Source organism: Dermacentor andersoni, chromosome 4, assembly GCF_023375885.2.
Source record: "Dermacentor andersoni chromosome 4, qqDerAnde1_hic_scaffold, whole genome shotgun sequence".
Taxonomy (NCBI): domain Eukaryota; kingdom Metazoa; phylum Arthropoda; class Arachnida; order Ixodida; family Ixodidae; genus Dermacentor; species Dermacentor andersoni.
Window position 1 is genome coordinate 181,836,033 of NC_092817.1, and position 26,938 is coordinate 181,862,970.

General features: G+C 48.5%; 1 protein-coding gene and 39 non-coding genes across 40 annotated transcripts; all 40 read left to right on the forward strand.

Annotated features, from left to right (window-relative positions):
• Window positions 1-5,621: 5,621 nt before the first annotated feature.
• LOC126532393 (uncharacterized) lies at window positions 5,622-6,998 on the forward strand. Its single transcript, XM_050180104.3, has one exon. It carries the CDS (start codon window positions 5,622-5,624, stop codon window positions 6,795-6,797), a length of 1,176 nt encoding a protein of 391 aa, XP_050036061.1. The 3' UTR covers window positions 6,798-6,998.
• TRNAD-GUC (transfer RNA aspartic acid (anticodon GUC)) lies at window positions 6,920-6,991 on the forward strand. The gene has a single exon. It is a non-coding gene; the product is annotated as a tRNA-Asp (tRNA).
• Window positions 6,999-7,155: 157 nt separating the features above from the next.
• On the forward strand, window positions 7,156-7,227 carry TRNAD-GUC (transfer RNA aspartic acid (anticodon GUC)). The gene has a single exon. It is a non-coding gene; the product is annotated as a tRNA-Asp (tRNA).
• A 166-nt stretch (window positions 7,228-7,393) lies between these two features.
• On the forward strand, window positions 7,394-7,465 carry TRNAD-GUC (transfer RNA aspartic acid (anticodon GUC)). Its single transcript has one exon. It is a non-coding gene; the product is annotated as a tRNA-Asp (tRNA).
• A 164-nt stretch (window positions 7,466-7,629) lies between these two features.
• TRNAD-GUC (transfer RNA aspartic acid (anticodon GUC)) lies at window positions 7,630-7,701 on the forward strand. Its single transcript has one exon. It is a non-coding gene; the product is annotated as a tRNA-Asp (tRNA).
• A 164-nt stretch (window positions 7,702-7,865) lies between these two features.
• TRNAD-GUC (transfer RNA aspartic acid (anticodon GUC)) lies at window positions 7,866-7,937 on the forward strand. Its single transcript has one exon. It is a non-coding gene; the product is annotated as a tRNA-Asp (tRNA).
• Window positions 7,938-8,106: 169 nt separating this feature from the next.
• TRNAD-GUC (transfer RNA aspartic acid (anticodon GUC)) lies at window positions 8,107-8,178 on the forward strand. Its single transcript has one exon. It is a non-coding gene; the product is annotated as a tRNA-Asp (tRNA).
• A 1,104-nt stretch (window positions 8,179-9,282) lies between these two features.
• On the forward strand, window positions 9,283-9,354 carry TRNAD-GUC (transfer RNA aspartic acid (anticodon GUC)). Its single transcript has one exon. It is a non-coding gene; the product is annotated as a tRNA-Asp (tRNA).
• A 1,802-nt stretch (window positions 9,355-11,156) lies between these two features.
• On the forward strand, window positions 11,157-11,228 carry TRNAD-GUC (transfer RNA aspartic acid (anticodon GUC)). Its single transcript has one exon. It is a non-coding gene; the product is annotated as a tRNA-Asp (tRNA).
• Window positions 11,229-13,030: 1,802 nt separating this feature from the next.
• On the forward strand, window positions 13,031-13,102 carry TRNAD-GUC (transfer RNA aspartic acid (anticodon GUC)). Its single transcript has one exon. It is a non-coding gene; the product is annotated as a tRNA-Asp (tRNA).
• Window positions 13,103-14,435: 1,333 nt separating this feature from the next.
• On the forward strand, window positions 14,436-14,507 carry TRNAD-GUC (transfer RNA aspartic acid (anticodon GUC)). The gene has a single exon. It is a non-coding gene; the product is annotated as a tRNA-Asp (tRNA).
• A 162-nt stretch (window positions 14,508-14,669) lies between these two features.
• TRNAD-GUC (transfer RNA aspartic acid (anticodon GUC)) lies at window positions 14,670-14,741 on the forward strand. Its single transcript has one exon. It is a non-coding gene; the product is annotated as a tRNA-Asp (tRNA).
• A 163-nt stretch (window positions 14,742-14,904) lies between these two features.
• Window positions 14,905-14,976, forward strand: TRNAD-GUC (transfer RNA aspartic acid (anticodon GUC)). Its single transcript has one exon. It is a non-coding gene; the product is annotated as a tRNA-Asp (tRNA).
• A 399-nt stretch (window positions 14,977-15,375) lies between these two features.
• TRNAD-GUC (transfer RNA aspartic acid (anticodon GUC)) lies at window positions 15,376-15,447 on the forward strand. Its single transcript has one exon. It is a non-coding gene; the product is annotated as a tRNA-Asp (tRNA).
• A 164-nt stretch (window positions 15,448-15,611) lies between these two features.
• On the forward strand, window positions 15,612-15,683 carry TRNAD-GUC (transfer RNA aspartic acid (anticodon GUC)). Its single transcript has one exon. It is a non-coding gene; the product is annotated as a tRNA-Asp (tRNA).
• Window positions 15,684-15,847: 164 nt separating this feature from the next.
• TRNAD-GUC (transfer RNA aspartic acid (anticodon GUC)) lies at window positions 15,848-15,919 on the forward strand. Its single transcript has one exon. It is a non-coding gene; the product is annotated as a tRNA-Asp (tRNA).
• Window positions 15,920-16,086: 167 nt separating this feature from the next.
• On the forward strand, window positions 16,087-16,158 carry TRNAD-GUC (transfer RNA aspartic acid (anticodon GUC)). The gene has a single exon. It is a non-coding gene; the product is annotated as a tRNA-Asp (tRNA).
• A 164-nt stretch (window positions 16,159-16,322) lies between these two features.
• TRNAD-GUC (transfer RNA aspartic acid (anticodon GUC)) lies at window positions 16,323-16,394 on the forward strand. The gene has a single exon. It is a non-coding gene; the product is annotated as a tRNA-Asp (tRNA).
• Window positions 16,395-16,561: 167 nt separating this feature from the next.
• On the forward strand, window positions 16,562-16,633 carry TRNAD-GUC (transfer RNA aspartic acid (anticodon GUC)). Its single transcript has one exon. It is a non-coding gene; the product is annotated as a tRNA-Asp (tRNA).
• A 164-nt stretch (window positions 16,634-16,797) lies between these two features.
• On the forward strand, window positions 16,798-16,869 carry TRNAD-GUC (transfer RNA aspartic acid (anticodon GUC)). The gene has a single exon. It is a non-coding gene; the product is annotated as a tRNA-Asp (tRNA).
• A 165-nt stretch (window positions 16,870-17,034) lies between these two features.
• TRNAD-GUC (transfer RNA aspartic acid (anticodon GUC)) lies at window positions 17,035-17,106 on the forward strand. Its single transcript has one exon. It is a non-coding gene; the product is annotated as a tRNA-Asp (tRNA).
• A 164-nt stretch (window positions 17,107-17,270) lies between these two features.
• TRNAD-GUC (transfer RNA aspartic acid (anticodon GUC)) lies at window positions 17,271-17,342 on the forward strand. The gene has a single exon. It is a non-coding gene; the product is annotated as a tRNA-Asp (tRNA).
• Window positions 17,343-17,507: 165 nt separating this feature from the next.
• On the forward strand, window positions 17,508-17,579 carry TRNAD-GUC (transfer RNA aspartic acid (anticodon GUC)). The gene has a single exon. It is a non-coding gene; the product is annotated as a tRNA-Asp (tRNA).
• Window positions 17,580-17,744: 165 nt separating this feature from the next.
• TRNAD-GUC (transfer RNA aspartic acid (anticodon GUC)) lies at window positions 17,745-17,816 on the forward strand. Its single transcript has one exon. It is a non-coding gene; the product is annotated as a tRNA-Asp (tRNA).
• A 165-nt stretch (window positions 17,817-17,981) lies between these two features.
• Window positions 17,982-18,053, forward strand: TRNAD-GUC (transfer RNA aspartic acid (anticodon GUC)). Its single transcript has one exon. It is a non-coding gene; the product is annotated as a tRNA-Asp (tRNA).
• Window positions 18,054-18,217: 164 nt separating this feature from the next.
• On the forward strand, window positions 18,218-18,289 carry TRNAD-GUC (transfer RNA aspartic acid (anticodon GUC)). Its single transcript has one exon. It is a non-coding gene; the product is annotated as a tRNA-Asp (tRNA).
• A 167-nt stretch (window positions 18,290-18,456) lies between these two features.
• TRNAD-GUC (transfer RNA aspartic acid (anticodon GUC)) lies at window positions 18,457-18,528 on the forward strand. Its single transcript has one exon. It is a non-coding gene; the product is annotated as a tRNA-Asp (tRNA).
• Window positions 18,529-18,692: 164 nt separating this feature from the next.
• TRNAD-GUC (transfer RNA aspartic acid (anticodon GUC)) lies at window positions 18,693-18,764 on the forward strand. The gene has a single exon. It is a non-coding gene; the product is annotated as a tRNA-Asp (tRNA).
• Window positions 18,765-18,931: 167 nt separating this feature from the next.
• Window positions 18,932-19,003, forward strand: TRNAD-GUC (transfer RNA aspartic acid (anticodon GUC)). Its single transcript has one exon. It is a non-coding gene; the product is annotated as a tRNA-Asp (tRNA).
• Window positions 19,004-19,167: 164 nt separating this feature from the next.
• TRNAD-GUC (transfer RNA aspartic acid (anticodon GUC)) lies at window positions 19,168-19,239 on the forward strand. Its single transcript has one exon. It is a non-coding gene; the product is annotated as a tRNA-Asp (tRNA).
• Window positions 19,240-19,403: 164 nt separating this feature from the next.
• On the forward strand, window positions 19,404-19,475 carry TRNAD-GUC (transfer RNA aspartic acid (anticodon GUC)). The gene has a single exon. It is a non-coding gene; the product is annotated as a tRNA-Asp (tRNA).
• Window positions 19,476-19,642: 167 nt separating this feature from the next.
• On the forward strand, window positions 19,643-19,714 carry TRNAD-GUC (transfer RNA aspartic acid (anticodon GUC)). The gene has a single exon. It is a non-coding gene; the product is annotated as a tRNA-Asp (tRNA).
• Window positions 19,715-19,878: 164 nt separating this feature from the next.
• TRNAD-GUC (transfer RNA aspartic acid (anticodon GUC)) lies at window positions 19,879-19,950 on the forward strand. Its single transcript has one exon. It is a non-coding gene; the product is annotated as a tRNA-Asp (tRNA).
• A 164-nt stretch (window positions 19,951-20,114) lies between these two features.
• TRNAD-GUC (transfer RNA aspartic acid (anticodon GUC)) lies at window positions 20,115-20,186 on the forward strand. The gene has a single exon. It is a non-coding gene; the product is annotated as a tRNA-Asp (tRNA).
• Window positions 20,187-20,350: 164 nt separating this feature from the next.
• TRNAD-GUC (transfer RNA aspartic acid (anticodon GUC)) lies at window positions 20,351-20,422 on the forward strand. Its single transcript has one exon. It is a non-coding gene; the product is annotated as a tRNA-Asp (tRNA).
• A 164-nt stretch (window positions 20,423-20,586) lies between these two features.
• TRNAD-GUC (transfer RNA aspartic acid (anticodon GUC)) lies at window positions 20,587-20,658 on the forward strand. Its single transcript has one exon. It is a non-coding gene; the product is annotated as a tRNA-Asp (tRNA).
• Window positions 20,659-21,773: 1,115 nt separating this feature from the next.
• On the forward strand, window positions 21,774-21,845 carry TRNAD-GUC (transfer RNA aspartic acid (anticodon GUC)). The gene has a single exon. It is a non-coding gene; the product is annotated as a tRNA-Asp (tRNA).
• A 167-nt stretch (window positions 21,846-22,012) lies between these two features.
• Window positions 22,013-22,084, forward strand: TRNAD-GUC (transfer RNA aspartic acid (anticodon GUC)). Its single transcript has one exon. It is a non-coding gene; the product is annotated as a tRNA-Asp (tRNA).
• An 879-nt stretch (window positions 22,085-22,963) lies between these two features.
• Window positions 22,964-23,035, forward strand: TRNAD-GUC (transfer RNA aspartic acid (anticodon GUC)). Its single transcript has one exon. It is a non-coding gene; the product is annotated as a tRNA-Asp (tRNA).
• Window positions 23,036-23,438: 403 nt separating this feature from the next.
• Window positions 23,439-23,510, forward strand: TRNAD-GUC (transfer RNA aspartic acid (anticodon GUC)). Its single transcript has one exon. It is a non-coding gene; the product is annotated as a tRNA-Asp (tRNA).
• The last annotated feature ends 3,428 nt before the right edge of the window (window positions 23,511-26,938 follow it).

Below are 26,938 nucleotides of genomic sequence, written 5' to 3' on the forward strand. Positions count from 1 at the left end.
ATTGCTTCAATAGCTAATAGTAATAACAAAGAAATTGGCTTGAATATTTGTTCAGCGTTACAGATGTCCCGACAAAAGTCTGAATTTGTAATTCAGACAGCTAAGCGTTCCCCATCTTGTCCTTGGTGGAACAGTGAGTGCACGCGAGTTTATCGAAGAAGGAAAGCTGCTTGGAAAAAACTTCTACATAATCAGAGCCCACAAAATTGGAAAGATTATCAATTTGTTTCCGCAACCTTCAAACGTACTATTAAACACGCAAAAGATCAGTACGATAAAAACCATTTCGATTATCTATCTAAATCTAAAAACAAACGTGTTTTATTCCATTACCTTCGTTTAAGAAACAGACTCCCAATGAGCGTTAATGTAGACTCAATCATCTATACCTCTTAGGAAATGCAGGAGTCCTTAGAGCTATTGGCTAAAGGTTTGGAGAGCCGGTTCGCAATGCCCCTACACACTTCTGTTTTTACTCTTGCATTCTCGGACTACAAAGAAATATCTTATGCGGAAGTAGCACAAGTTATGTTACGGTCGCCAACTACAGCGCCTGGCCCGGACGGAATAACAAATGCAATGTTAAAGATTTTCTTTCAAGAAGCTCCACGTCAGCTTCTGAACTTGGTAAACTACTCTGTTAGCAATGTATGGATTCCACAAGAATGGAAGATCGCCAAAATTATTCCGTTACATAAAAAGCAAGGGGCAGGATACACTATCGACAACATCAGACCAATTGCGTTGAAATCAAACATAGTGAAACTTATTGAAAGAGTGCTCCTCGGACACATAATAGAGTTTATTGTCGAAAATCAATTGTTGAGTCCTTGCCAAATTGGATTTCGATCTGGCTATTCAATACGGCACGCGCATGTAGACCTTGAAAGTCGAATTAACATCGCCAGACAGAAAAAACAATACGCATCTTTAGTTACCATAGATATATGTAAAGCCTATGACAGCATTGAACACACAATTTTAACAAATCGGTTACAGAGCCATTGTTTTCCAGGCTATATTGTAGCATGGGTGCATGAATTTTTAAAAGACAGGGAATTCTATTGTTTTCGAAGCGGCTATTCTTCTAGAAAACATAAGCAAACAAGAGGTGTGCCTCAGGGATCGGTACTCTCCCCATTATTATGTAATATTTTACTGAGCAGAATCCCCGTTCACCCAGAAGTCAATACCTACGTTTATGCTGATGACATTGCCTTTTTTGGTATGGCTAGTGACATATACTCTCTTTACGAAATTTTGCAGTCGTATCTAAGGGAACTGGAACACTGGCTGGATAGCTTACACTTAAACCTGAATGCTAATAAGTGTGCTATACTTGTTTTTCCAGTTAAAGACCCAGTATACATATCGCTGAACTCCACAAGTACAGTCCACAAGTATAGTCCCACAAGTACCCACAAGTACAGTCACTAAAGTACCTTGGAGTTATTTACAACGGAAATCTTAACTGGCGGCCACATATTGAATATATTGCGACAAAAGGAGCTCGTACAATGGGCATTTTGCGCAAGTTAAGCAATCGAAGAACAGGTATGCGAAGAAAATCCCTCTTGATGGTATATAAAATGTACGTTCGTCTGGTGTTAGAATTCGGATGTGTTTTATTCTCAGGTGTTCCATCATACAAGCTTCGGTCACTAGTTTTGTTAGAACGAGAGGCACTACGTCTGTGCTTAGGCCTTCCAAAATACGTTGCAAATGCCGTATTATACATGGAAGCAAGAATCCCACCCATATTATGCCGATTTCACCTTCTGACCGTTCAGACCTTCTTAAGGCTATATGAATCACCATTAAACCGTCCTTAAATTATTTTCATCTCCGATCCAGAATTATTTTTTCCTGTTCATTAGCCCAGGTTTCATAGACCACAGATTATATTTGTGCAAACATTACATGAACCACTATATGTGCAAATTCGTGACGTACTTCCTAATAATACGCATTCAAATTACCCAGAGATCAGGTTCGACGACATTTTCCTGAACCACGCGAAACCACTCCCTTACGGCATCTTAAACGCCATGTTGCAAGACCACCTAAGCACCCTAGAAACAAACATTATCATTGCAACAGATGCCTCACAGTGTGAGGAAAAAGCTGGCATTGGAATATTTTGTCCTGCGCTCGACTGGTCTTTTTCTTTAAGATTGCCTGATTTTGTGCCTGTTTTTCTGGCCGAGTTGTTAGCAGTAATCCTAGCCTTACGTAAATTAGACCAAATGATTACAACGGCTGCTATTCTTACTGACTCCCTTCCTCTATGCTCTTGCCTTACCGCTACTAATGAGTCACCCATGCGAAAACTCTTCCCCTTACTAGTTCCCGCCCATATGCAATGTGTTCATTTCATTTGAGTGCCTGGTCATAAAAGTTTGTATTTTAATGAAACTGCTGATTCACTGGCACATGCATCACTATCCGGCCCTGTTCTTCCTATTCTACCAGTGACAGCACAGATCACGGCGGCAAGATTTCGGATGAGATCAATTAGATTAGCCTTATCAAACCCACATTTGACAGCTTCTCCAGAGTATAAACACCTGGCATTTCCCTGGCATAGCGAATCTTGTTACACAAAGATGCTTGAGGTCTGCCTCACCAAATTACGCTGCCGCATTCCCTCCCTAAATTTCTATTTACACAGGTCGGGTTTGGTTCCCTCTCCCCTCTGTTCTTTTTGTGAAGAGGAGGAGACGATACAGCACTTTCTTTTATCTTGTCGCCGCTTTGCTGCGTTAAGAAAAAGATTGTTGGAGATACATTTTCGAAGAATCGGCCTGGACTTGACAGAACCTGCAATTCTTTCGTTCGGGGCTTTCACTTTGGGATTCAGCCACAGGGATCCATGCTTCGCTGTCCAAACATTCCTTCCAGAATCTAAACGAATGCCCTGCTAAATTCTATTTTTTTATTACTTTTAAATTAATTATTACTCATTCAACAGTACCTTCCTGATCTTATTTTACCCGGTAATTCAACCCTATTCAATGCTATTCCCATAGATATTAGGAAATTTATGTTCTATATTATTTTGGAATAATCCACCCATTTCTTGGCCAATCCCCCATCGTGGGTAGGAGCCACACGTGCCACAGGCTACAACAACAACAACAACAACAACAACAACAACAACAACAACAAGGAAACGTCCGGCACCATGCAACGACGAAGCAACAGAAAGTGCACTACAGGCGCGCGAGAAAGTTTCTCCTAGTGCTCAGCGAACTCCCTCTCCTGGTGATAATGTGCCGCGCCGGTTTTATCAGCGTAGTCAGGAGAGTGCCACAAAGAAGTCCAAAGGGAGCAAGACCACAGATATACCTGTGGCCAAGGGCGATGAAACACAAAAGCTTTAGGTGAGCAAAATGGCTACCGCCTTCACCCTCCCATTATGTGTAGCGACACTCAACGTACGTGCGCTGAGGAATATAAGACGCCAGCAGCTGTTACTACACGTGCTTAGGCAGCATGAAGTTGATGTTGGTGCAGTGCAAGAGACAAAGATAACGTCTGCTGGTGATTTCAACCTTGCGCTGCTAACTTTTCAACCTGATTACGAGGTGTGTATTAGCCAAGCATGTGGTGCTTCCGCTGGATGCTTTTTGTTAATCAGAAAGCAGTTAAATCATTCTTCATTGTCGCTACGTGTTGATGGGGAAGGCCGCCTTATATGCTGTGACCTCTCTTTTCATGGCCGTAATTGGCGCTTTATTTGCGTTTATGCTCCCTCAAAAGTTAGTGACAGGAGGGCTTTCTTCCTCTCACTTGCTCCGCTCCTAGATACTGACAGAGATTTGGTACTGTTGGGAGACTTCAACTGTGTTTGTCATTCCAGAGACCACTCATACCTAACTAATCGTTATGATGCAAGTGCTACTTTCCTGCATCAGTTAACGGAGGATCACAATCTAATAGACGTGGGAGCCTACACACCTTCTTGGGTGCGGTTCACGCACTTTCAAGGCGTCTCCCATGCTCGACTTGATCGTGTGTATGTTTCGACGAATCTCTGGTCTCACATTCACAACTACGCCGTTAAGCCTGTATTTTTCACAGACCACTGTTTGGTAGCTGTTTCATGGGGTCCTCGAAAATTTCGCAGGTTTGCTCCAAACTGGGAACTGTGGAAACTTAATACACAACTTTTACGAGAGGAAAGTTTTGTAAACAAAGTGAAAGAATTATGGCTAGAAATAACACAATGTCAACAGCTTCCATTGTTTGCTCAATGGGAAATGTTCAAAAATAGAGTGAAAAATGAGGCGATTGCCATTTCATGTGAGCTGTCTCAAAGAAAAAAAGCTGCAAAGCATTACCTTCACGATCTACTGCACAAGCTGCACGCTTTCGAAAGCCAGGAACCAGGGTTGTATAGTGATGAAATAAATACAGTTCGCGCACAAATACAGAAATATGAGACGGAAGTGTACAAAGGAGCAATGGTGCGTTCACGCACAACTCGCTTCACAGAAGAGCAGCCCACAAAAAGGGCTCTCGGTGATGAAAAGCGATATGCGCTTTCCAAGCAAATATTGGAAATTGAGTCTGGTGGGTCTATACACACAGAAACGTCCCAAATAATAAACCTATTTGAAGCTCATTATAAAGATCTTTTCGCTGCAATTAAGCCTCAGAATAGATACGAAGAAAACGCTGATCCGTTTATATCGCTTATGCCACACTTAGAAGAAGACGATCGCCTCAGCGTTGATGGGCCAATCACTCGAGAAGAAATTAATTTTGCCATCGAAACGCTGCAGAAGAACAAGACGCCTGGCCCTGACGGCATTAGTGCTGAATTTTATATAAAATTTCAGGAATTCCTGTGTCCTTTTCTTGAGCAGCTTTTCGAGGAAGCCTATCAATATGGTGAGCTTCCTCCATCTTTCTATCAGTGCCACACAACCTTAATACCAAAGAGCACTGGTGATGAAATAATAAAGAGGGTAAACGGATATAGGCTGATATCGTTGTGTAACGTGGATTACAAAATATTTGCAAAAGTACTGACAAATAGATTGCAGACAGTCATTACTAAATTAGTAGGTGATCATCAAACATGCGGAATTCGAGGCCGCTCTATACAGACAAATGTTCATATCGCACGTTCAGTCCTTGAGTGCATAGAGGGTAGTACGGATCAAGTAGCTCTTCTCCAGATTGACCTCGCCAAAGCTTTTGATAAGGTTCAACACAAATTTTTGTTCCAACTACTGCGACATCTTCAGTTAGGGGATGTATTATACAATGGTATAACACTTTGTTATAAATATTGCACCACAAAGTTAATTGTGAACCGTACCCTCTCACATATAATACAGGTACAGTCATCCGTTCGTCAGGGTTGTCCGCTCTCGCCTTTACTCTTCGCCATATACTTAGAACTGCTTTGCTTAAGCGTGCTTTACGACTCGAGCATTAAAGGATACAGGTATGCCGATGAAGAAATTAAAGTGCTAGCTTATGCAGATGACATTGCCTTCTTTTGCGTCGATAAGCCAAGCATTTCCAAGGCAATAGATGCTACCCTGCGTTTCTGTGAGACTGCAGGAGCTACTGTAAATTTTGACAAAAGTAGAGGCTTTTGGCTAGGCATGTGGGCGCTCACTCCCTCTGTATTCGCGAATATTCATTGTAATCAGTCTCCGTTGGGATATCTTGGAGTACCTCTCGATAACTTTCGTAATAGTGGACCTCATTGGACGTCCACGATAACCACTATTCGTCGAAAGGTGACAACCTGGCAGGGACGTGATCTCTCCATTTTTGCGAGAGCTAAGGCATGCATTACATTTCTCGCTTCGAAGCTTCTTTATGTTCTGCAGGTCTTGCACTGCTCACGTGTCCATGTCCAGGCATTTCATAGAATATTTACATGTTTTATTTGGCATTCATCATGGGAAGCCATGAGAAGGGACAACTTTTTTCTCCCACTTGAAAAGGGAGGCCTGGGTCTTGTGCATTTGCTTGTGCGACAATTGGTCAAGCGTTTATTTTACCTTGAAAATGTCCGTCATCCCCTCCTTCTCGCAGTTAATCGAGCACGTCTTGCGTCACACCTCCCTTTTCTTTTTGTCACGACAAACTTTGCTCAAGAACTACCGTTATGGGTCTTCCTAAAGGAACTTGTCGACACTATTTCATTTTTAAAAGCCAGATTCACCCTTGAATATTTGTTTACCGTTAATCGCACGTCGCTAAATGTAGCCCTCATAGATAACCTTTTCCCTGAACCTCTGTACCGAAAGCCGTATCTGTCTCTATTTGGTCAAGATGTTCTTTGCCGTGTCCGTAGAATGTGCATAGCGCCAGCAGCGAAAACGTTTTTCTTTAAGCTGCACACCTCCACACTGCCAGTTAAAACGTGGCTTCAGGAAAAAGGACTGTTCGTACCCTGGAATACAAATTGTAGACTTTGCAATCAACCCGAGACAATAGAGCATTGCTTTATACTTTGTCATGACGCATTTCATTTTTGGGACACTCTACAAAGAACTCTCCAAAAAGACTTTCCTCTCAGATATTATGGTATCTGGTTCCTTCCTTTCAAAAAGACAGCCAGTAATACACCACACGATTTGCTTATGTTATTAGGACTTTATTCATTATGGAGAAGTCGAATGATCGATAGACATGATGAGCCACCTCGCTCGATAAGGTCTATCTTCCGTGAAGAGACTGCTCAAGTCCGTAGTGTGGTTGCTACATATGATCCCGTACCTGAATGGATTGCGCGTCTGGACGCTTGTGTTTGTTTGCCAGAATATTGAACTGTTATTGGACTGCATACTGTGTGTGAATTTGTTTTGTGTGTGTGTATGTTCATATGTAATGTAACCGCATTGATTTGACACTACCAATATTTCCATGCAATAAAGAAAAAGAAAAAAGCTCCTCGTTAGTATAGTGGCCAGTATCCCCGCCTGTCACGCGGGAGACCGGGGTTCGATTCCCCGACGGGGAGTGTTTTCTTTTTTTTCCCTACTTGTTTGTAGGCGCACGCGGCGGTGCCGCCCGCGACACTCAGCTGTCTCTATTTTTTCCCACTTCTGGGCAAGATTGTGCGAACACTTGTGAAATTTTTTATCAAATCGTGTATATACTGCTTTAGCTAGCACTTTGGATGTCTCCTCGTTAGTATAGTGGCCAGTATCCCCGCCTGTCACGCGGGAGACCGGGGTTCGATTCCCCGACGGGGAGTGTTTTCTTTTTTTTCCCCCTTCTTGTTTGTAGGCGCACGCGGCGCTGCCGCCCGCGACACTCAGCTGTCTCTAATTTTTTCCACTTCTGGGCAAGATTGTGCGAACGCTTGTGAAATTTTTTATCAAATCGTGTATATACTGCTTTAGCTGGCACTTTGGATGTCTCCTCGTTAGTATAGTGGCCAGTATCCCCGCCTGTCACGCGGGAGACCGGGGTTCGATTCCCCGACGGGGAGTGTTTTCTTTTTTTTCCCGTCTTGTTTGTAGGCGCACGCGGCGGTGCCGCCCGCGACACTCAGCTGTCTCTAATTTTTTCCACTTCTGGCCAAGATTGTGCGAACGCTTGTGAAATTTTTTATCAAATCGTGTATATACTGCTTTAGCTGGCACTTTGGATGTCTCCTCGTTAGTATAGTGGCCAGTATCCCCGCCTGTCACGCGGGAGACCGGGGTTCGATTCCCCGACGGGGAGTGTTTTCTTTTTTTTTCCCTTCTTGTTTGTAGGCGCACGCGGCGGTGCCTCCCGCGACACTCAGCTGTCTCTATTTTTTCCACTTCTGGGCAAGATTGTGCGAACACTTCTGCAATTTTTTATCAAATCGTGTATATACTGCTTTAGCTGGCACTTTGGATGTCTCCTCGTTAGTATAGTGGCGAGTATCCCCGCCTGTCACGCGGGAGACCGGGGTTCGATTCCCCGACGGGGAGTGTTTTTTTTTTTTTTTTTCCCCTTCTTGTTTGTAGGCGCACGCGGCGCTGCCGCCCGCGACACTCAGCTGTCTCTAATTTTTTCCACTTCTGGGCAAGATTGTGCGAACGCTTGTGAAATTTTTTATCAAATCGTGTATATACTGCTTTAGCTGGCACTTTGGATGTCTCCTCGTTAGTATAGTGGCCAGTATCCCCGCCTGTCACGCGGGAGACCGGGGTTCGATTCCCCGACGGGGAGTGTTTTCTTTTTTTTCCCGTCTTGTTTGTAGGCGCACGCGGCGGTGCCGCCCGCGACACTCAGCTGTCTCTAATTTTTTCCACTTCTGGGCAAGATTGTGCGAACGCTTGTGAAATTTTTTATCAAATCGTGTATATACTGCTTTAGCTGGCACTTTGGATGTCTCCTCGTTAGTATAGTGGCCAGTATCCCCGCCTGTCACGCGGGAGACCGGGGTTCTATTCCCCGACGGGGAGTGTTTCCTTTTTTTTCCCTTCTTGTTCGTAGGCGCACGCGGCGGTGCCGCCCGCGACACTCAGCTGTCTCTAATTTTTTCCACTTCTGGGCAAGATTGTGCGAACGCTTGTGAAATTTTTTATCAAATCGTGTATATACTGCTTTAGCTGGCACTTTGGATGTCTCCTCGTTAGTATAGTGGCCAGTATCCCCGCCTGTCACGCGGGAGACCGGGGTTCTATTCCCCGACGGGGAGTGTTTTCTTTTTTTTCCCCTTCTTGTTCGTAGGCGCACGCGGCGGTGCCGCCCGCGACACTCAGCTGTCTCTATTTTTTCCACTTCTGGGCAAGATTGTGCGAACACTTGTGAAATTTTTTATCAAATCGTGTATATACTGCTTTAGCTGGCACTTTGGATGTCTCCTCGTTAGTATAGTGGCCAGTATCCCCGCCTGTCACGCGGGAGACCGGGGTTCTATTCCCCGACGGGGAGTGTTTTCTTTTTTTTCCCCTTCTTGTTCGTAGGCGCACGCGGCGGTGCCGCCCGCGACACTCAGCTGTCTCTATTTTTTCCACTTCTGGGCAAGATTGTGCGAACACTTGTGAAATTTTTTATCAAATCGTGTATATACTGCTTTAGCTGCCACTTTGGATGTCTCCTCGTTTGTATAGTGGCCAGTATCCCCGCCTGTCACGCGGGAGACCGGGGTTCGATTCCCCGACGGGGAGTGTTTTCTTTTTTTTCCCTTGTTTGTAGGCGCACGCGGCGGTGCCGCCCGCGACACTCAGCTGTCTCTATTTTTTCCACTTCTGGGCAAGATTTTGCGAACACTTCTGCAATTTTTTATCAAATCGTGTATATACTGCTTTAGCTGCCACTTTGGATGTCTCCTCGTTAGTATAGTGGCGAGTATCCCCGCCTGTCACGCGGGAGACCGGGGTTCGATTCCCCGACGGGGAGTGTTTTCTTTTTTTTTCCCTTGTTCGTAGCAGCACGCGGCGGTGCCGCCCGCGACACTCAGCTGTCTCTAATTTTTTCCACTTCTGGGCAAGATTGTGCGAACGCTTGTGAAATTTTTTATCAAATCGTGTATATACTGCTTTAGCTGCCACTTTGGATGTCTCCTCGTTTGTATAGTGGCCAGTATCCCCGCCTGTCACGCGGGAGACCGGGGTTCGATTCCCCGACGGGGAGTGTTTCCTTTTTTTTCCCTTGTTTGTAGGCGCACGCGGCGGTGCCGCCCGCGACACTCAGCTGTCTCTATTTTTTCCACTTCTGGGCAAGATTTTGCGAACACTTCTGCAATTTTTTATCAAATCGTGTATATACTGCTTTAGCTGCCACTTTGGATGTCTCCTCGTTAGTATAGTGGCGAGTATCCCCGCCTGTCACGCGGGAGACCGGGGTTCTATTCCCCGACGGGGAGTGTTTTCTTTTTTTTCCCCTTCTTGTTCGTAGGCGCACGCGGCGGTGCCGCCCGCGACACTCAGCTGTCTCTATTTTTTCCACTTCTGGGCAAGATTGTGCGAACACTTGTGAAATTTTTTATCAAATCGTGTATATACTGCTTTAGCTGCCACTTTGGATGTCTCCTCGTTTGTATAGTGGCCAGTATCCCCGCCTGTCACGCGGGAGACCGGGGTTCGATTCCCCGACGGGGAGTGTTTTCTTTTTTTTCCCTTGTTTGTAGGCGCACGCGGCGGTGCCGCCCGCGACACTCAGCTGTCTCTATTTTTTCCACTTCTGGGCAAGATTTTGCGAACACTTCTGCAATTTTTTATCAAATCGTGTATATACTGCTTTAGCTGCCACTTTGGATGTCTCCTCGTTAGTATAGTGGCGAGTATCCCCGCCTGTCACGCGGGAGACCGGGGTTCTATTCCCCGACGGGGAGTGTTTTCTTTTTTTTCCCCTTCTTGTTCGTAGGCGCACGCGGCGGTGCCGCCCGCGACACTCAGCTGTCTCTATTTTTTCCACTTCTGGGCAAGATTGTGCGAACACTTGTGAAATTTTTTATCAAATCGTGTATATACTGCTTTAGCTGGCACTTTGGATGTCTCCTCGTTAGTATAGTGGCCAGTATCCCCGCCTGTCACGCGGGAGACCGGGGTTCTATTCCCCGACGGGGAGTGTTTTCTTTTTTTTCCCCTTCTTGTTCGTAGGCGCACGCGGCGGTGCCGCCCGCGACACTCAGCTGTCTCTATTTTTTCCACTTCTGGGCAAGATTGTGCGAACACTTGTGAAATTTTTTATCAAATCGTGTATATACTGCTTTAGCTGGCACTTTGGATGTCTCCTCGTTAGTATAGTGGCCAGTATCCCCGCCTGTCACGCGGGAGACCGGGGTTCTATTCCCCGACGGGGAGTGTTTTCTTTTTTTTCCCCTTCTTGTTCGTAGGCGCACGCGGCGGTGCCGCCCGCGACACTCAGCTGTCTCTATTTTTTCCACTTCTGGGCAAGATTGTGCGAACACTTGTGAAATTTTTTATCAAATCGTGTATATACTGCTTTAGCTGCCACTTTGGATGTCTCCTCGTTTGTATAGTGGCCAGTATCCCCGCCTGTCACGCGGGAGACCGGGGTTCGATTCCCCGACGGGGAGTGTTTTCTTTTTTTTCCCTTGTTTGTAGGCGCACGCGGCGGTGCCGCCCGCGACACTCAGCTGTCTCTATTTTTTCCACTTCTGGGCAAGATTTTGCGAACACTTCTGCAATTTTTTATCAAATCGTGTATATACTGCTTTAGCTGCCACTTTGGATGTCTCCTCGTTAGTATAGTGGCGAGTATCCCCGCCTGTCACGCGGGAGACCGGGGTTCGATTCCCCGACGGGGAGTGTTTTCTTTTTTTTTCCCTTGTTCGTAGCAGCACGCGGCGGTGCCGCCCGCGACACTCAGCTGTCTCTAATTTTTTCCACTTCTGGGCAAGATTGTGCGAACGCTTGTGAAATTTTTTATCAAATCGTGTATATACTGCTTTAGCTGCCACTTTGGATGTCTCCTCGTTTGTATAGTGGCCAGTATCCCCGCCTGTCACGCGGGAGACCGGGGTTCGATTCCCCGACGGGGAGTGTTTCCTTTTTTTTCCCTTGTTTGTAGGCGCACGCGGCGGTGCCGCCCGCGACACTCAGCTGTCTCTATTTTTTCCACTTCTGGGCAAGATTTTGCGAACACTTCTGCAATTTTTTATCAAATCGTGTATATACTGCTTTAGCTGCCACTTTGGATGTCTCCTCGTTAGTATAGTGGCGAGTATCCCCGCCTGTCACGCGGGAGACCGGGGTTCTATTCCCCGACGGGGAGTGTTTTCTTTTTTTTCCCCTTCTTGTTCGTAGGCGCACGCGGCGGTGCCGCCCGCGACACTCAGCTGTCTCTATTTTTTCCACTTCTGGGCAAGATTGTGCGAACACTTGTGAAATTTTTTATCAAATCGTGTATATACTGCTTTAGCTGCCACTTTGGATGTCTCCTCGTTTGTATAGTGGCCAGTATCCCCGCCTGTCACGCGGGAGACCGGGGTTCGATTCCCCGACGGGGAGTGTTTTCTTTTTTTTCCCTTGTTTGTAGGCGCACGCGGCGGTGCCGCCCGCGACACTCAGCTGTCTCTATTTTTTCCACTTCTGGGCAAGATTTTGCGAACACTTCTGCAATTTTTTATCAAATCGTGTATATACTGCTTTAGCTGGCACTTTGGATGTCTCCTCGTTAGTATAGTGGCCAGTATCCCCGCCTGTCACGCGGGAGACCGGGGTTCTATTCCCCGACGGGGAGTGTTTCCTTTTTTTTCCCTTCTTGTTCGTAGGCGCACGCGGCGGTGCCGCCCGCGACACTCAGCTGTCTCTAATTTTTTCCACTTCTGGGCAAGATTGTGCGAACGCTTGTGAAATTTTTTATCAAATCGTGTATATACTGCTTTAGCTGGCACTTTGGATGTCTCCTCGTTAGTATAGTGGCCAGTATCCCCGCCTGTCACGCGGGAGACCGGGGTTCTATTCCCCGACGGGGAGTGTTTTCTTTTTTTTCCCCTTCTTGTTCGTAGGCGCACGCGGCGGTGCCGCCCGCGACACTCAGCTGTCTCTATTTTTTCCACTTCTGGGCAAGATTGTGCGAACACTTGTGAAATTTTTTATCAAATCGTGTATATACTGCTTTAGCTGGCACTTTGGATGTCTCCTCGTTAGTATAGTGGCCAGTATCCCCGCCTGTCACGCGGGAGACCGGGGTTCTATTCCCCGACGGGGAGTGTTTTCTTTTTTTTCCCCTTCTTGTTCGTAGGCGCACGCGGCGGTGCCGCCCGCGACACTCAGCTGTCTCTATTTTTTCCACTTCTGGGCAAGATTGTGCGAACACTTGTGAAATTTTTTATCAAATCGTGTATATACTGCTTTAGCTGCCACTTTGGATGTCTCCTCGTTTGTATAGTGGCCAGTATCCCCGCCTGTCACGCGGGAGACCGGGGTTCGATTCCCCGACGGGGAGTGTTTTCTTTTTTTTCCCTTGTTTGTAGGCGCACGCGGCGGTGCCGCCCGCGACACTCAGCTGTCTCTATTTTTTCCACTTCTGGGCAAGATTTTGCGAACACTTCTGCAATTTTTTATCAAATCGTGTATATACTGCTTTAGCTGCCACTTTGGATGTCTCCTCGTTAGTATAGTGGCGAGTATCCCCGCCTGTCACGCGGGAGACCGGGGTTCGATTCCCCGACGGGGAGTGTTTTCTTTTTTTTTCCCTTGTTCGTAGCAGCACGCGGCGGTGCCGCCCGCGACACTCAGCTGTCTCTAATTTTTTCCACTTCTGGGCAAGATTGTGCGAACGCTTGTGAAATTTTTTATCAAATCGTGTATATACTGCTTTAGCTGCCACTTTGGATGTCTCCTCGTTTGTATAGTGGCCAGTATCCCCGCCTGTCACGCGGGAGACCGGGGTTCGATTCCCCGACGGGGAGTGTTTCCTTTTTTTTCCCTTGTTTGTAGGCGCACGCGGCGGTGCCGCCCGCGACACTCAGCTGTCTCTATTTTTTCCACTTCTGGGCAAGATTGTGCGAACACTTGTGAAATTTTTTATCAAATCGTGTATATACTGCTTTAGCTGGCACTTTGGATGTCTCCTCGTTAGTATAGTGGCCAGTATCCCCGCCTGTCACGCGGGAGACCGGGGTTCTATTCCCCGACGGGGAGTGTTTTCTTTTTTTTCCCCTTCTTGTTCGTAGGCGCACGCGGCGGTGCCGCCCGCGACACTCAGCTGTCTCTATTTTTTCCACTTCTGGGCAAGATTGTGCGAACACTTGTGAAATTTTTTATCAAATCGTGTATATACTGCTTTAGCTGCCACTTTGGATGTCTCCTCGTTTGTATAGTGGCCAGTATCCCCGCCTGTCACGCGGGAGACCGGGGTTCGATTCCCCGACGGGGAGTGTTTTCTTTTTTTTCCCTTGTTTGTAGGCGCACGCGGCGGTGCCGCCCGCGACACTCAGCTGTCTCTATTTTTTCCACTTCTGGGCAAGATTTTGCGAACACTTCTGCAATTTTTTATCAAATCGTGTATATACTGCTTTAGCTGCCACTTTGGATGTCTCCTCGTTAGTATAGTGGCGAGTATCCCCGCCTGTCACGCGGGAGACCGGGGTTCTATTCCCCGACGGGGAGTGTTTTCTTTTTTTTCCCCTTCTTGTTCGTAGGCGCACGCGGCGGTGCCGCCCGCGACACTCAGCTGTCTCTATTTTTTCCACTTCTGGGCAAGATTGTGCGAACACTTGTGAAATTTTTTATCAAATCGTGTATATACTGCTTTAGCTGCCACTTTGGATGTCTCCTCGTTTGTATAGTGGCCAGTATCCCCGCCTGTCACGCGGGAGACCGGGGTTCGATTCCCCGACGGGGAGTGTTTCCTTTTTTTTCCCTTCTTGTTTGTAGGCGCACGCGGCGGTGCCGCCCGCGACACTCAGCTGTCTCTAATTTTTCCACTTCTGGGCAAGATTGTGCGAACACTTCTGCAATTTTTTATCAAATCGTGTATATACTGCTTTAGCTGCCACTTTGGATGTCTCCTCGTTAGTATAGTGGCGAGTATCCCCGCCTGTCACGCGGGAGACCGGGGTTCGATTCCCCGACGGGGAGTGTTTTCTTTTTTTTTCCCTTGTTCGTAGCAGCACGCGGCGGTGCCGCCCGCGACACTCAGCTGTCTCTAATTTTTTCCACTTCTGGGCAAGATTGTGCGAACGCTTGTGAAATTTTTTATCAAATCGTGTATATACTGCTTTAGCTGGCACTTTGGATGTCTCCTCGTTAGTATAGTGGCCAGTATCCCCGCCTGTCACGCGGGAGACCGGGGTTCGATTCCCCGACGGGGAGTGTTTTCTTTTTTTTCCCTTCTTGTTTGTAGGCGCACGCGGCGGTGCCGCCCGCGACACTCAGCTGTCTCTATTTTTTCCACTTCTGGGCAAGATTGTGCGAACACTTCTGCAATTTTTTATCAAATCGTGTATATACTGCTTTAGCTGCCACTTTGGATGTCTCCTCGTTAGTATAGTGGCGAGTATCCCCGCCTGTCACGCGGGAGACCGGGGTTCGATTCCCCGACGGGGAGTGTTTTCTTTTTTTTCCCTTCTTGTTTGTAGGCGCACGCGGCGGTGCCGCCCGCGACACTCAGCTGTCTCTATTTTTTCCACTTCTGGGCAAGATTGTGCGAACACTTGTGAAATTTTTTATCAAATCGTGTATATACTGCTTTAGCTGCCACTTTGGATGTCTCCTCGTTAGTATAGTGGCCAGTATCCCCGCCTGTCACGCGGGAGACCGGGGTTCTATTCCCCGACGGGAAGTGTTTTCTTTTTTTTTCCCTTCTTGTTTGTAGGCGCACGCGGCGGTGCCTCCCGCGACACTCAGCTGTCTCTATTTTTTCCACTTCTGGGCAAGATTGTGCGAACACTTGTGCAATTTTTTATCAAATCGTGTATATACTGCTTTAGCTGCCACTTTGGATGTCTCCTCGTTAGTATAGTGGCCAGTATCCCCGCCTGTCACGCGGGAGACCGGGGTTCGATTCCCCGACGGGGAGTGTTTTCTTTTTTTTTCCCTTCTTCTTCGTAGGCGCACGCGGCGGTGCCGCCCGCGACACTCAGCTGTCTCTATTTTTTCCACTTCTGGGCAAGATTGTGCGAACACTTGTGCAATTTTTTATCAAATCGTGTATATACTGCTTTAGCTGCCACTTTGGATGTCTCCTCGTTAGTATAGTGGCCAGTATCCCCGCCTGTCACGCGGGAGACCGGGGTTCGATTCCCCGACGGGGAGTGTTTTCTTTTTTTTTCCCTTCTTGTTTGTAGGCGCACGCAGCGGTGCCTCCCGCGACACTCAGCTGTCTCTATTTTTTCCACTTCTGGGCAAGATTGTGCGAACACTTCTGCAATTTTTTATCAAATCGTGTATATACTGCTTTAGCTGCCACTTTGGATGTCTCCTCGTTAGTATAGTGGCGAGTATCCCCGCCTGTCACGCGGGAGACCGGGGTTCGATTCCCCGACGGGGAGTGTTTTCTTTTTTTTTTTCCCTTCTTGTTCGTAGGCGCACGCGGCGGTGCCGCCCGCGACACTCAGCTGTCTCTAATTTTTTCCACTTCTGGGCAAGATTGTGCGAACGCTTGTGAAATTTTTTATCAAATCGTGTATATACTGCTTTAGCTGGCACTTTGGATGTCTCCTCGTTAGTATAGTGGCCAGTATCCCCGCCTGTCACGCGGGAGACCGGGGTTCGATTCCCCGACGGGGAGTGTTTTCTTTTTTTTTCCCTTCTTGTTTGTAGGCGCACGCAGCGGTGCCTCCCGCGACACTCAGCTGTCTCTATTTTTTCCACTTCTGGGCAAGATTGTGCGAACACTTCTGCAATTTTTTATCAAATCGTGTATATACTGCTTTAGCTGCCACTTTGGATGTCTCCTCGTTAGTATAGTGGCGAGTATCCCCGCCTGTCACGCGGGAGACCGGGGTTCGATTCCCCGACGGGGAGTGTTTTCTTTTTTTTTTTCCCTTCTTGTTCGTAGGCGCACGCGGCGGTGCCGCCCGCGACACTCAGCTGTCTCTAATTTTTTCCACTTCTGGGCAAGATTGTGCGAACGCTTGTGAAATTTTTTATCAAATCGTGTATATACTGCTTTAGCTGGCACTTTGGATGTCTCCTCGTTAGTATAGTGGCCAGTATCCCCGCCTGTCACGCGGGAGACCGGGGTTCGATTCCCCGACGGGGAGTGTTTTCTTTTTTTTTCCCTTCTTGTTTGTAGGCGCACGCAGCGGTGCCTCCCGCGACACTCAGCTGTCTCTATTTTTTCCACTTCTGGGCAAGATTGTGCGAACACTTCTGCAATTTTTTATCAAATCGTGTATATACTGCTTTAGCTGCCACTTTGGATGTCTCCTCGTTAGTATAGTGGCCAGTATCCCCGCCTGTCACGCGGGAGACCGGGGTTCGATTCCCCGACGGGGAGTGTTTTCTTTTTTTTTCCCTTCTTGTTTGTAGGCGCACGCAGCGGTGCCTCCCGCGACACTCAGCTGTCTCTATTTTTTTCCACTTCTGGGCAAGATTGTGCGAACGCTTGTGAAATTTTTTATCAAATCGTGTATATACTGCTTTAGCTGCCACTTTGGATGTCTCCTCGTTAGTATAGTGGCCAGTATCCCCGCCTGTCACGCGGGAGACCGGGGTTCGATTCCCCGACGGGGAGTGTTTTCTTTTTTTTCCCTTCTTGTTTGTAGGCGCACGCGGCGGTGCCGCCCGCGACACTCAGCTGTCTCTAATTTTTTCCACTTCTGGGCAAGATTGTGCGAACGCTTGTGAAATTTTTTATCAAATCGTGTATATACTGCTTTAGCTGGCACTTTGGATGTCTCCTCGTTAGTATAGTGGCGAGTATCCCCGCCTGTCACGCGGGAGACCGGGGTTCGATTCCCCGACGGGGAGTGTTTTCTTTTTTTTTCCCTTCTTGTTCGTAGGCGCACGCGGCGGTGCCGCCCGCGACACTCAGCTGTCTCTAATTTTTTCCACTTCTGGGCAAGATTGTGCGAACACTTCTGCAATTTTTTATCAAATCGTGTATATACTGCTTTAGCTGCCACTTTGGATGTCTCCTCGTTAGTATAGTGGCGAGTATCCCCGCCTGTCACGCGGGAGACCGGGGTTCGATTCCCCGACGGGGAGTGTTTTCTTTTTTTTTCCCTTCTTGTTCGTAGGCGCACGCGGCGGTGCCGCCCGCGACAGTCAGCTGTCTCTAATTTTTTCCACTTCTGGGCAAGATTGTGCGAACACTTCTGCAATTTTTTATCAAATCGTGTATATACTGCTTTAGCTGCCACTTTGGATGTCTCCTCGTTAGTATAGTGGCGAGTATCCCCGCCTGTCACGCGGGAGACCGGGGTTCGATTCCCCGACGGGGAGTGTTTTCTTTTTTTTTCCCTTCTTGTTCGTAGGCGCACGCGGCGGTGCCGCCCGCGACACTCAGCTGTCTCTAATTTTTTCCACTTCTGGGCAAGATTGTGCGAACGCTTGTGAAATTTTTTATCAAATCGTGTATATACTGCTTTAGCTGGCACTTTGGATGTCTCCTCGTTAGTATAGTGGCCAGTATCCCCGCCTGTCACGCGGGAGACCGGGGTTCGATTCCCCGACGGGGAGTGTTTTCTTTTTTTTTCCCTTCTTGTTTGTAGGCGCACGCAGCGGTGCCTCCCGCGACACTCAGCTGTCTCTATTTTTTCCACTTCTGGGCAAGATTGTGCGAACACTTCTGCAATTTTTTATCAAATCGTGTATATACTGCTTTAGCTGCCACTTTGGATGTCTCCTCGTTAGTATAGTGGCGAGTATCCCCGCCTGTCACGCGGGAGACCGGGGTTCGATTCCCCGACGGGGAGTGTTTTCTTTTTTTTTTTCCCTTCTTGTTCGTAGGCGCACGCGGCGGTGCCGCCCGCGACAGTCAGCTGTCTCTAATTTTTTCCACTTCTGGGCAAGATTGTGCGAACGCTTGTGAAATTTTTTATCAAATCGTGTATATACTGCTTTAGCTGGCACTTTGGATGTCTCCTCGTTAGTATAGTGGCCAGTATCCCCGCCTGTCACGCGGGAGACCGGGGTTCGATTCCCCGACGGGGAGTGTTTTCTTTTTTTTTCCCTTCTTGTTTGTAGGCGCACGCAGCGGTGCCTCCCGCGACACTCAGCTGTCTCTATTTTTTCCACTTCTGGGCAAGATTGTGCGAACACTTCTGCAATTTTTTATCAAATCGTGTATATACTGCTTTAGCTGCCACTTTGGATGTCTCCTCGTTAGTATAGTGGCGAGTATCCCCGCCTGTCACGCGGGAGACCGGGGTTCGATTCCCCGACGGGGAGTGTTTTCTTTTTTTTTTTCCCTTCTTGTTCGTAGGCGCACGCGGCGGTGCCGCCCGCGACACTCAGCTGTCTCTAATTTTTTCCACTTCTGGGCAAGATTGTGCGAACGCTAGTGAAATTTTTTATCAAATCGTGTATATACTGCTTTAGCTGGCACTTTGGATGTCTCCTCGTTAGTATAGTGGCCAGTATCCCCGCCTGTCACGCGGGAGACCGGGGTTCGATTCCCCGACGGGGAGTGTTTTCTTTTTTTTCCCTTCTTGTTTGTAGGCGCACGCGGCGGTGCCGCCCGCGACACTCAGCTGTCTCTAATTTTTTCCACTTCTGGGCAAGATTGTGCGAACGCTTGTGAAATTTTTTATCAAATCGTGTATATACTGCTTTAGCTGCCACTTTGGATGTCTCCTCGTTAGTATAGTGGCGAGTATCCCCGCCTGTCACGCGGGAGACCGGGGTTCGATTCCCCGACGGGGAGTGTTTTCTTTTTTTTTCCCTTCTTGTTTGTAGGCGCACGCAGCGGTGCCTCCCGCGACACTCAGCTGTCTCTATTTTTTCCACTTCTGGGCAAGATTGTGCGAACACTTCTGCAATTTTTTATCAAATCGTGTATATACTGCTTTAGCTGCCACTTTGGATGTCTCCTCGTTAGTATAGTGGCGAGTATCCCCGCCTGTCACGCGGGAGACCGGGGTTCGATTCCCCGACGGGGAGTGTTTTCTTTTTTTTTTTCCCTTCTTGTTCGTAGGCGCACGCGGCGGTGCCGCCCGCGACACTCAGCTGTCTCTAATTTTTTCCACTTCTGGGCAAGATTGTGCGAACGCTAGTGAAATTTTTTATCAAATCGTGTATATACTGCTTTAGCTGGCACTTTGGATGTCTCCTCGTTAGTATAGTGGCCAGTATCCCCGCCTGTCACGCGGGAGACCGGGGTTCGATTCCCCGACGGGGAGTGTTTTCTTTTTTTTCCCTTCTTGTTTGTAGGCGCACGCGGCGGTGCCGCCCGCGACACTCAGCTGTCTCTAATTTTTTCCACTTCTGGGCAAGATTGTGCGAACGCTTGTGAAATTTTTTATCAAATCGTGTATATACTGCTTTAGCTGCCACTTTGGATGTCTCCTCGTTAGTATAGTGGCCAGTATCCCCGCCTGTCACGCGGGAGACCGGGGTTCGATTCCCCGACGGGGAGTGTTTTCTTTTTTTTTCCCTTCTTGTTTGTAGGCGCACGCAGCGGTGCCTCCCGCGACACTCAGCTGTCTCTATTTTTTCCACTTCTGGGCAAGATTGTGCGAACACTTCTGCAATTTTTTATCAAATCGTGTATATACTGCTTTAGCTGCCACTTTGGATGTCTCCTCGTTAGTATAGTGGCCAGTATCCCCGCCTGTCACGCGGGAGACCGGGGTTCGATTCCCCGACGGGGAGTGTTTTCTTTTTTTTCCCTTCTTGTTTGTAGGCGCACGCGGCGGTGCCGCCCGCGACACTCAGCTGTCTCTAATTTTTTCCACTTCTGGGCAAGATTGTGCGAACGCTTGTGAAATTTTTTATCAAATCGTGTATATACTGCTTTAGCTGCCACTTTGGATGTCTCCTCGTTAGTATAGTGGCCAGTATCCCCGCCTGTCACGCGGGAGACCGGGGTTCGATTCCCCGACGGGGAGTGTTTTCTTTTTTTTTCCCTTCTTGTTTGTAGGCGCACGCAGCGGTGCCTCCCGCGACACTCAGCTGTCTCTATTTTTTCCACTTCTGGGCAAGATTGTGCGAACACTTGTGAAATTTTTTATCAAATCGTGTATATACTGCTTTAGCTGCCACTTTGGATGTCTCCTCGTTAGTATAGTGGCGAGTATCCCCGCCTGTCACGCGGGAGACCGGGGTTCGATTCCCCGACGGGGAGTGTTTTCTTTTTTTTTTTCCCTTCTTGTTCGTAGGCGCACGCGGCGGTGCCGCCCGCGACACTCAGCTGTCTCTAATTTTTTCCACTTCTGGGCAAGATTGTGCGAACGCTTGTGAAATTTTTTATCAAATCGTGTATATACTGCTTTAGCTGGCACTTTGGATGTCTCCTCGTTAGTATAGTGGCGAGTATCCCCGCCTGTCACGCGGGAGACCGGGGTTCTATTCCCCGACGGGGAGTGTTTTCTTTTTTTTTCCCTTCTTGTTCGTAGGCGCACGCGGCGGTGCCGCCCGCGACACTCAGCTGTCTCTATTTTTTCCACTTCTGGGCAAGATTGTGCGAACACTTCTGTAATTTTTTATCAAATCGTGTATATACTGCTTTAGCTGCCACTTTGGATGTCTCCTCGTTAGTATAGTGGCGAGTATCCCCGCCTGTCACGCGGGAGACCGGGGTTCTATTCCCCGACGGGGAGTGTTTTCTTTTTTTTTTTCCCTTCTTGTTCGTAGGCGCACGCGGCGGTGCCGCCCGCGACACTCAGCTGTCTCTATTTTTTCCACTTCTGGGCAAGATTGTGCGAACACTTCTGTAATTTTTTATCAAATCGTGTATATACTGCTTTAGCTGGCACTTTGGATGTCTCCTCGTTAGTATAGTGGCGAGTATCCCCGCCTGTCACGCGGGAGACCGGGGTTCTATTCCCCGACGGGGAGTGTTTTCTTTTTTTTTCCCTTCTTGTTCGTAGGCGCACGCGGCGGTGCCGCCCGCGACACTCAGCTGTCTCTATTTTTTCCACTTCTGGGCAAGATTGTGCGAACACTTCTGTAATTTTTTATCAAATCGTGTATATACTGCTTTAGCTGCCACTTTGGATGTCTCCTCGTTAGTATAGTGGCGAGTATCCCCGCCTGTCACGCGGGAGACCGGGGTTCTATTCCCCGACGGGGAGTGTTTTCTTTTTTTTTTTCCCTTCTTGTTCGTAGGCGCACGCGGCGGTGCCGCCCGCGACACTCAGCTGTCTCTATTTTTTCCACTTCTGGGCAAGATTGTGCGAACACTTCTGTAATTTTTTATCAAATCGTGTATATACTGCTTTAGCTGCCACTTTGGATGTCTCCTCGTTAGTATAGTGGCGAGTATCCCCGCCTGTCACGCGGGAGACCGGGGTTCGATTCCCCGACGGGGAGTGTTTTCTTTTTTTTTTTCCCTTCTTGTTCGTAGGCGCACGCGGCGGTGCCGCCCGCGACACTCAGCTGTCTCTAATTTTTTCCACTTCTGGGCAAGATTGTGCGAACGCTTGTGAAATTTTTTATCAAATCGTGTATATACTGCTTTAGCTGCCACTTTGGATGTCTCCTCGTTAGTATAGTGGCGAGTATCCCCGCCTGTCACGCGGGAGACCGGGGTTCGATTCCCCGACGGGGAGTGTTTTCTTTTTTTTTTTCCCTTCTTGTTCGTAGGCGCACGCGGCGGTGCCGCCCGCGACACTCAGCTGTCTCTAATTTTTTCCACTTCTGGGCAAGATTGTGCGAACGCTTGTGAAATTTTTTATCAAATCGTGTATATACTGCTTTAGCTGCCACTTTGGATGTCTCCTCGTTAGTATAGTGGCGAGTATCCCCGCCTGTCACGCGGGAGACCGGGGTTCTATTCCCCGACGGGGAGTGTTTTCTTTTTTTTTTTCCCTTCTTGTTCGTAGGCGCACGCGGCGGTGCCGCCCGCGACACTCAGCTGTCTCTATTTTTTCCACTTCTGGGCAAGATTGTGCGAACACTTCTGTAATTTTTTATCAAATCGTGTATATACTGCTTTAGCTGCCACTTTGGATGTCTCCTCGTTAGTATAGTGGCGAGTATCCCCGCCTGTCACGCGGGAGACCGGGGTTCTATTCCCCGACGGGGAGTGTTTTCTTTTTTTTTTTCCCTTCTTGTTCGTAGGCGCACGCGGCGGTGCCGCCCGCGACACTCAGCTGTCTCTATTTTTTCCACTTCTGGGCAAGATTGTGCGAACACTTCTGTAATTTTTTATCAAATCGTGTATATACTGCTTTAGCTGCCACTTTGGATGTCTCCTCGTTAGTATAGTGGCGAGTATCCCCGCCTGTCACGCGGGAGACCGGGGTTCTATTCCCCGACGGGGAGTGTTTTCTTTTTTTTTCCCTTCTTGTTTGTAGGCGCACGCAGCGGTGCCTCCCGCGACACTCAGCTGTCTCTATTTTTTCCACTTCTGGGCAAGATTGTGCGAACACTTCTGTAATTTTTTATCAAATCGTGTATATACTGCTTTAGCTGGCACTTTGGATGTCTCCTCGTTAGTATAGTGGCGAGTATCCCCGCCTGTCACGCGGGAGACCGGGGTTCGATTCCCCGACGGGGAGTGTTTTCTTTTTTTTTTTCCCTTCTTGTTCGTAGGCGCACGCGGCGGTGCCGCCCGCGACACTCAGCTGTCTCTAATTTTTTCCACTTCTGGGCAAGATTGTGCGAACGCTTGTGAAATTTTTTATCAAATCGTGTATATACTGCTTTAGCTGCCACTTTGGATGTCTCCTCGTTAGTATAGTGGCGAGTATCCCCGCCTGTCACGCGGGAGACCGGGGTTCTATTCCCCGACGGGGAGTGTTTTCTTTTTTTTTCCCTTCTTGTTCGTAGGCGCACGCGGCGGTGCCGCCCGCGACACTCAGCTGTCTCTATTTTTTCCACTTCTGGGCAAGATTGTGCGAACACTTCTGTAATTTTTTATCAAATCGTGTATATACTGCTTTAGCTGCCACTTTGGATGTCTCCTCGTTAGTATAGTGGCCAGTATCCCCGCCTGTCACGCGGGAGACCGGGGTTCGATTCCCCGACGGGGAGTGTTTTCTTTTTTTTTCCCTTCTTGTTTGTAGGCGCACGCGGCGGTGCCGCCCGCGACACTCAGCTGTCTCTAATTTTTTCCACTTCTGGGCAAGATTGTGCGAACGCTTGTGAAATTTTTTATCAAATCGTGTATATACTGCTTTAGCTGGCACTTTGGATGTCTCCTCGTTAGTATAGTGGGATTCTGCTTCCGGCCACCGAGCGTGACGGACGCATGATGACGGGCTCCGTTGGAGCGGCTACAGCGGCCTATTCTGGCCGCGGAAACAGGACGATGGAACAGGAGGGCACCTACCAAGTTGTTCTGCCAGGTCTGCCAACAGGTCGTTATGTTTTAAATACAGTTTTTTTGCACGCTGATATCACGGCGCGACCGTACCGGATTGAAGATTTCCGTGACGCATTGGCACCGCATTCGCTTCTTCCGGATGTTATCGCCCTGGGGGCGTATCGCATGAGCCATGTCTGAGCTATCACCTTCAAGGACGCGGACGCGGTGAAGAAGATCTCGAGCATCGGGGAGCTGCGTGTAAAAAACCGGCGCTGTCTGGTGATTGACCCGGCGAATCAGGACGTTCGACTGAAGCTCCACTGGCTTCTACACAATGTGCCTGATGAGGACGTGCGTGTCGCCTTTGCGCCCTATGGAAAAGTTACCGAAGTAGCCCGGGAGCGCTGGCGTGTGCAAGGTATGACAGAGAAGGGGTCAACCACCCGGCTTGTCACCCTCAAGTTGAAAGCGGGCGTGAAGTTGGATGACTTGCCACACCAGCTGAGCGTTGGCGGTGAGTTGGCGCTTGTCGTGGTACCAGGCAGACCCCCGCTGTGCCTTCGGTGTCGCGGTACGGGCCACATCCGCAAGGAATGTCGAGTCCCGCGTTGCGGAATCTGCCGACGCTTCGGGCACGAAGAAGACCAGTGTACTCGCACTTACGCGAGCATTACAGGCCCGGGAACCAGCGAGGACTCGTCCGAGATGCTGATGGACGAGACGGATGCTGAGGAAGCAGCCCGTGTGGGTGGACAACCACAGCGCCATACTCAGCCATCGTTCACGACTCTGGTGAAGCAAAAGGCGGGGCCCTCCGGCGCAACAGATGGTAGTGTACAGGCGCAGCATAAGCCTGAACAGGACGACGATGACAAGGCAAAGGAGGCGGCGAAAGCCGCGGACGCTAAAGAAAGCAGCCTGGAGACCCCCGGCATTGATACCATGGAGACGAACCAGGAAGCGGCGAGCACCATTGCTGGAAAACGTCCGCATGAAGAAAGCGGAGACGTCAAGCTGCAGCCAGGCGGTAGCGGCGATGAGCCTCCGCCGAAGGCAGGGGGAGTGAGACGCTCGTCTTTAAAACCGCGGCCGAACCTTCCGGCCGACCCGCGGAAGGCGGGGAAACAGCCTCCGTAGTAACACAGTGTCCTGGTCGGTGTCAGCGCCGGTTGTGTTGGTCAACCGGTGTCAAGAGGTCCTGGCAGTCGTGAGGAAGGCTACGTCAACCATGAAGGTAGGCACCATGCGGATAGAGGCGTTTCTTCTTCTAAGACATGGCTTTTAATCTTATTGCTCCACTTCGAGTTGCGACTTTGAACGTCAGAGGTCTGGGAGCAAGAAGGCGACAATACCAGCTTAATCGCCTTCTTGTGGATAACGATATTGATATAATTGTTATACAAGAGTCGAAAATAGAGACCCAAGAGCACACTGACCGCATGGTGTCTTCCTTTCAAGCAAACTTTCATGTGTGCGTTTGTCATTCTGTTGGGACGCCGGGTGGGTGCCTTGTATTCATCCGTAAGACGTTAAGAGTGAACGTAGAGTCTGTATTTGCATGCCCAAGTGGTCGCCTTTTGATTGCTGATTTCACATTTTCGAATTTTTGGTGGCGAATTGTTTGTGTATATGCTCCTAATGTAGAAAGCGAGCGTAAAATTTTCTTTGAATCACTTGAGCCATGGTTGAATGGCGACAAGTTTTTGCTTGTACTGGGAGACTTCAACTGTGTGTGCGCCGCAGCTGACAGAGTGAAGTGTAGGCCACTGAGAGACAAGAGCTCTGAAGTTTTGAATACTTTTGTGCATGAGTATGGTCTCGAGGATGTTGGCAATGTGTTTTCCACTGGGACCCACCCAGAATACACGCACTTTCAGCGGGAGAGCCATGCGAGACTAGACAGAATGTATGTATCTGTCGATCTTATGCCGCTATGCTCAAGTTATGACGTTAAACCTGTGCCTTTCAGTGATCATTGCCTCGTGAGCATGACTTTAGGAATGAAGGGCAGGAAATTGCGCTTTAACTGGCACTTATGGAAATTGAACACAAAGCTTTTGGAGGATGAAGGGTTCATTATGCAAGTAAAGACCAAGCTAGACAAACTGCTAGACGCGCAGCCAGCTAGTTTTGCAACTGAATGGGAGGAGTTCAAAGAGTGGGCAAAAATGAGAGCAATAGAAAAGAGCAGCGTGGCTCGCTATAAACAGAAAGAAAAAGAAAAAGAAATGAACGGGCAACTTGAATGGATGCTGAGCATGGAAAATAGCGCGCCGGGAACTTTCACGAAAGAAATACGGGAAAAGAAATGCCAGCTCGAAAGAATCGACGCCGACAGGTATAGGGCCGCCGTCATACGCGCAAGGTCTGAAAAATTGTGGGCTGGCGAAACGCCGACAAAACGAGCGCTATCAGACGAGAAAAGATACGCTTGCCAGAAAGAAATTAGGAGCATCCGATTTGACGGCCGGACTTCGGAAGATGCGAGAGACATTCAGTGTGCTATAGCCGAACATTTCACAGAACTTCTTAGCAATAAGCTCGAGACCATAGAAGGCTTCCATGTAGACTTCTTGAGGCTGGTGCCAAGACTAGATGATGAAATTAAGGAACGTCTTGAACTGCCTATAACTTTACAGGAGATAGAAAAAGCAATAGACGACCTACCATCTGGGAAAGCTCCTGGACCAGATGGGCTAAGTGCGGCCTTTTATAAAACCTTTAAGCTTTCTGTTGCACAGTGCATGCTCCATTTGATAACAGGTTCCATTGTCTTTCAATACGTCCCACATAGTTCTAATTCCCAAGACTGATGATCCGGAAGAACGACTGTTGGTGGGGTCATATCGACCGATTAGTCTCACCAACGTCGACTACAAAGTATTTATGAAGGTTCTAGCAAAAAGACTGCAGTCTGTGATCACGAAATTGGTAGGGTCTCATCAGACGTGTGGAATTAAAGGCCGTAGCATCGCTACAAATATACATGTCGCACGCAACGTATTAGAATGTGTCGATGCAGTTGGCGGTCAGATAGCAATGATGCAGCTCGACTTGGCGAAAGCCTTTGACCGCGTCTCCCACGAAATCCTTTTTTCCATCCTGGAACACTCCAAACTAGGTGACATTATAGTAGAGGGCGTAAAAATGGCCT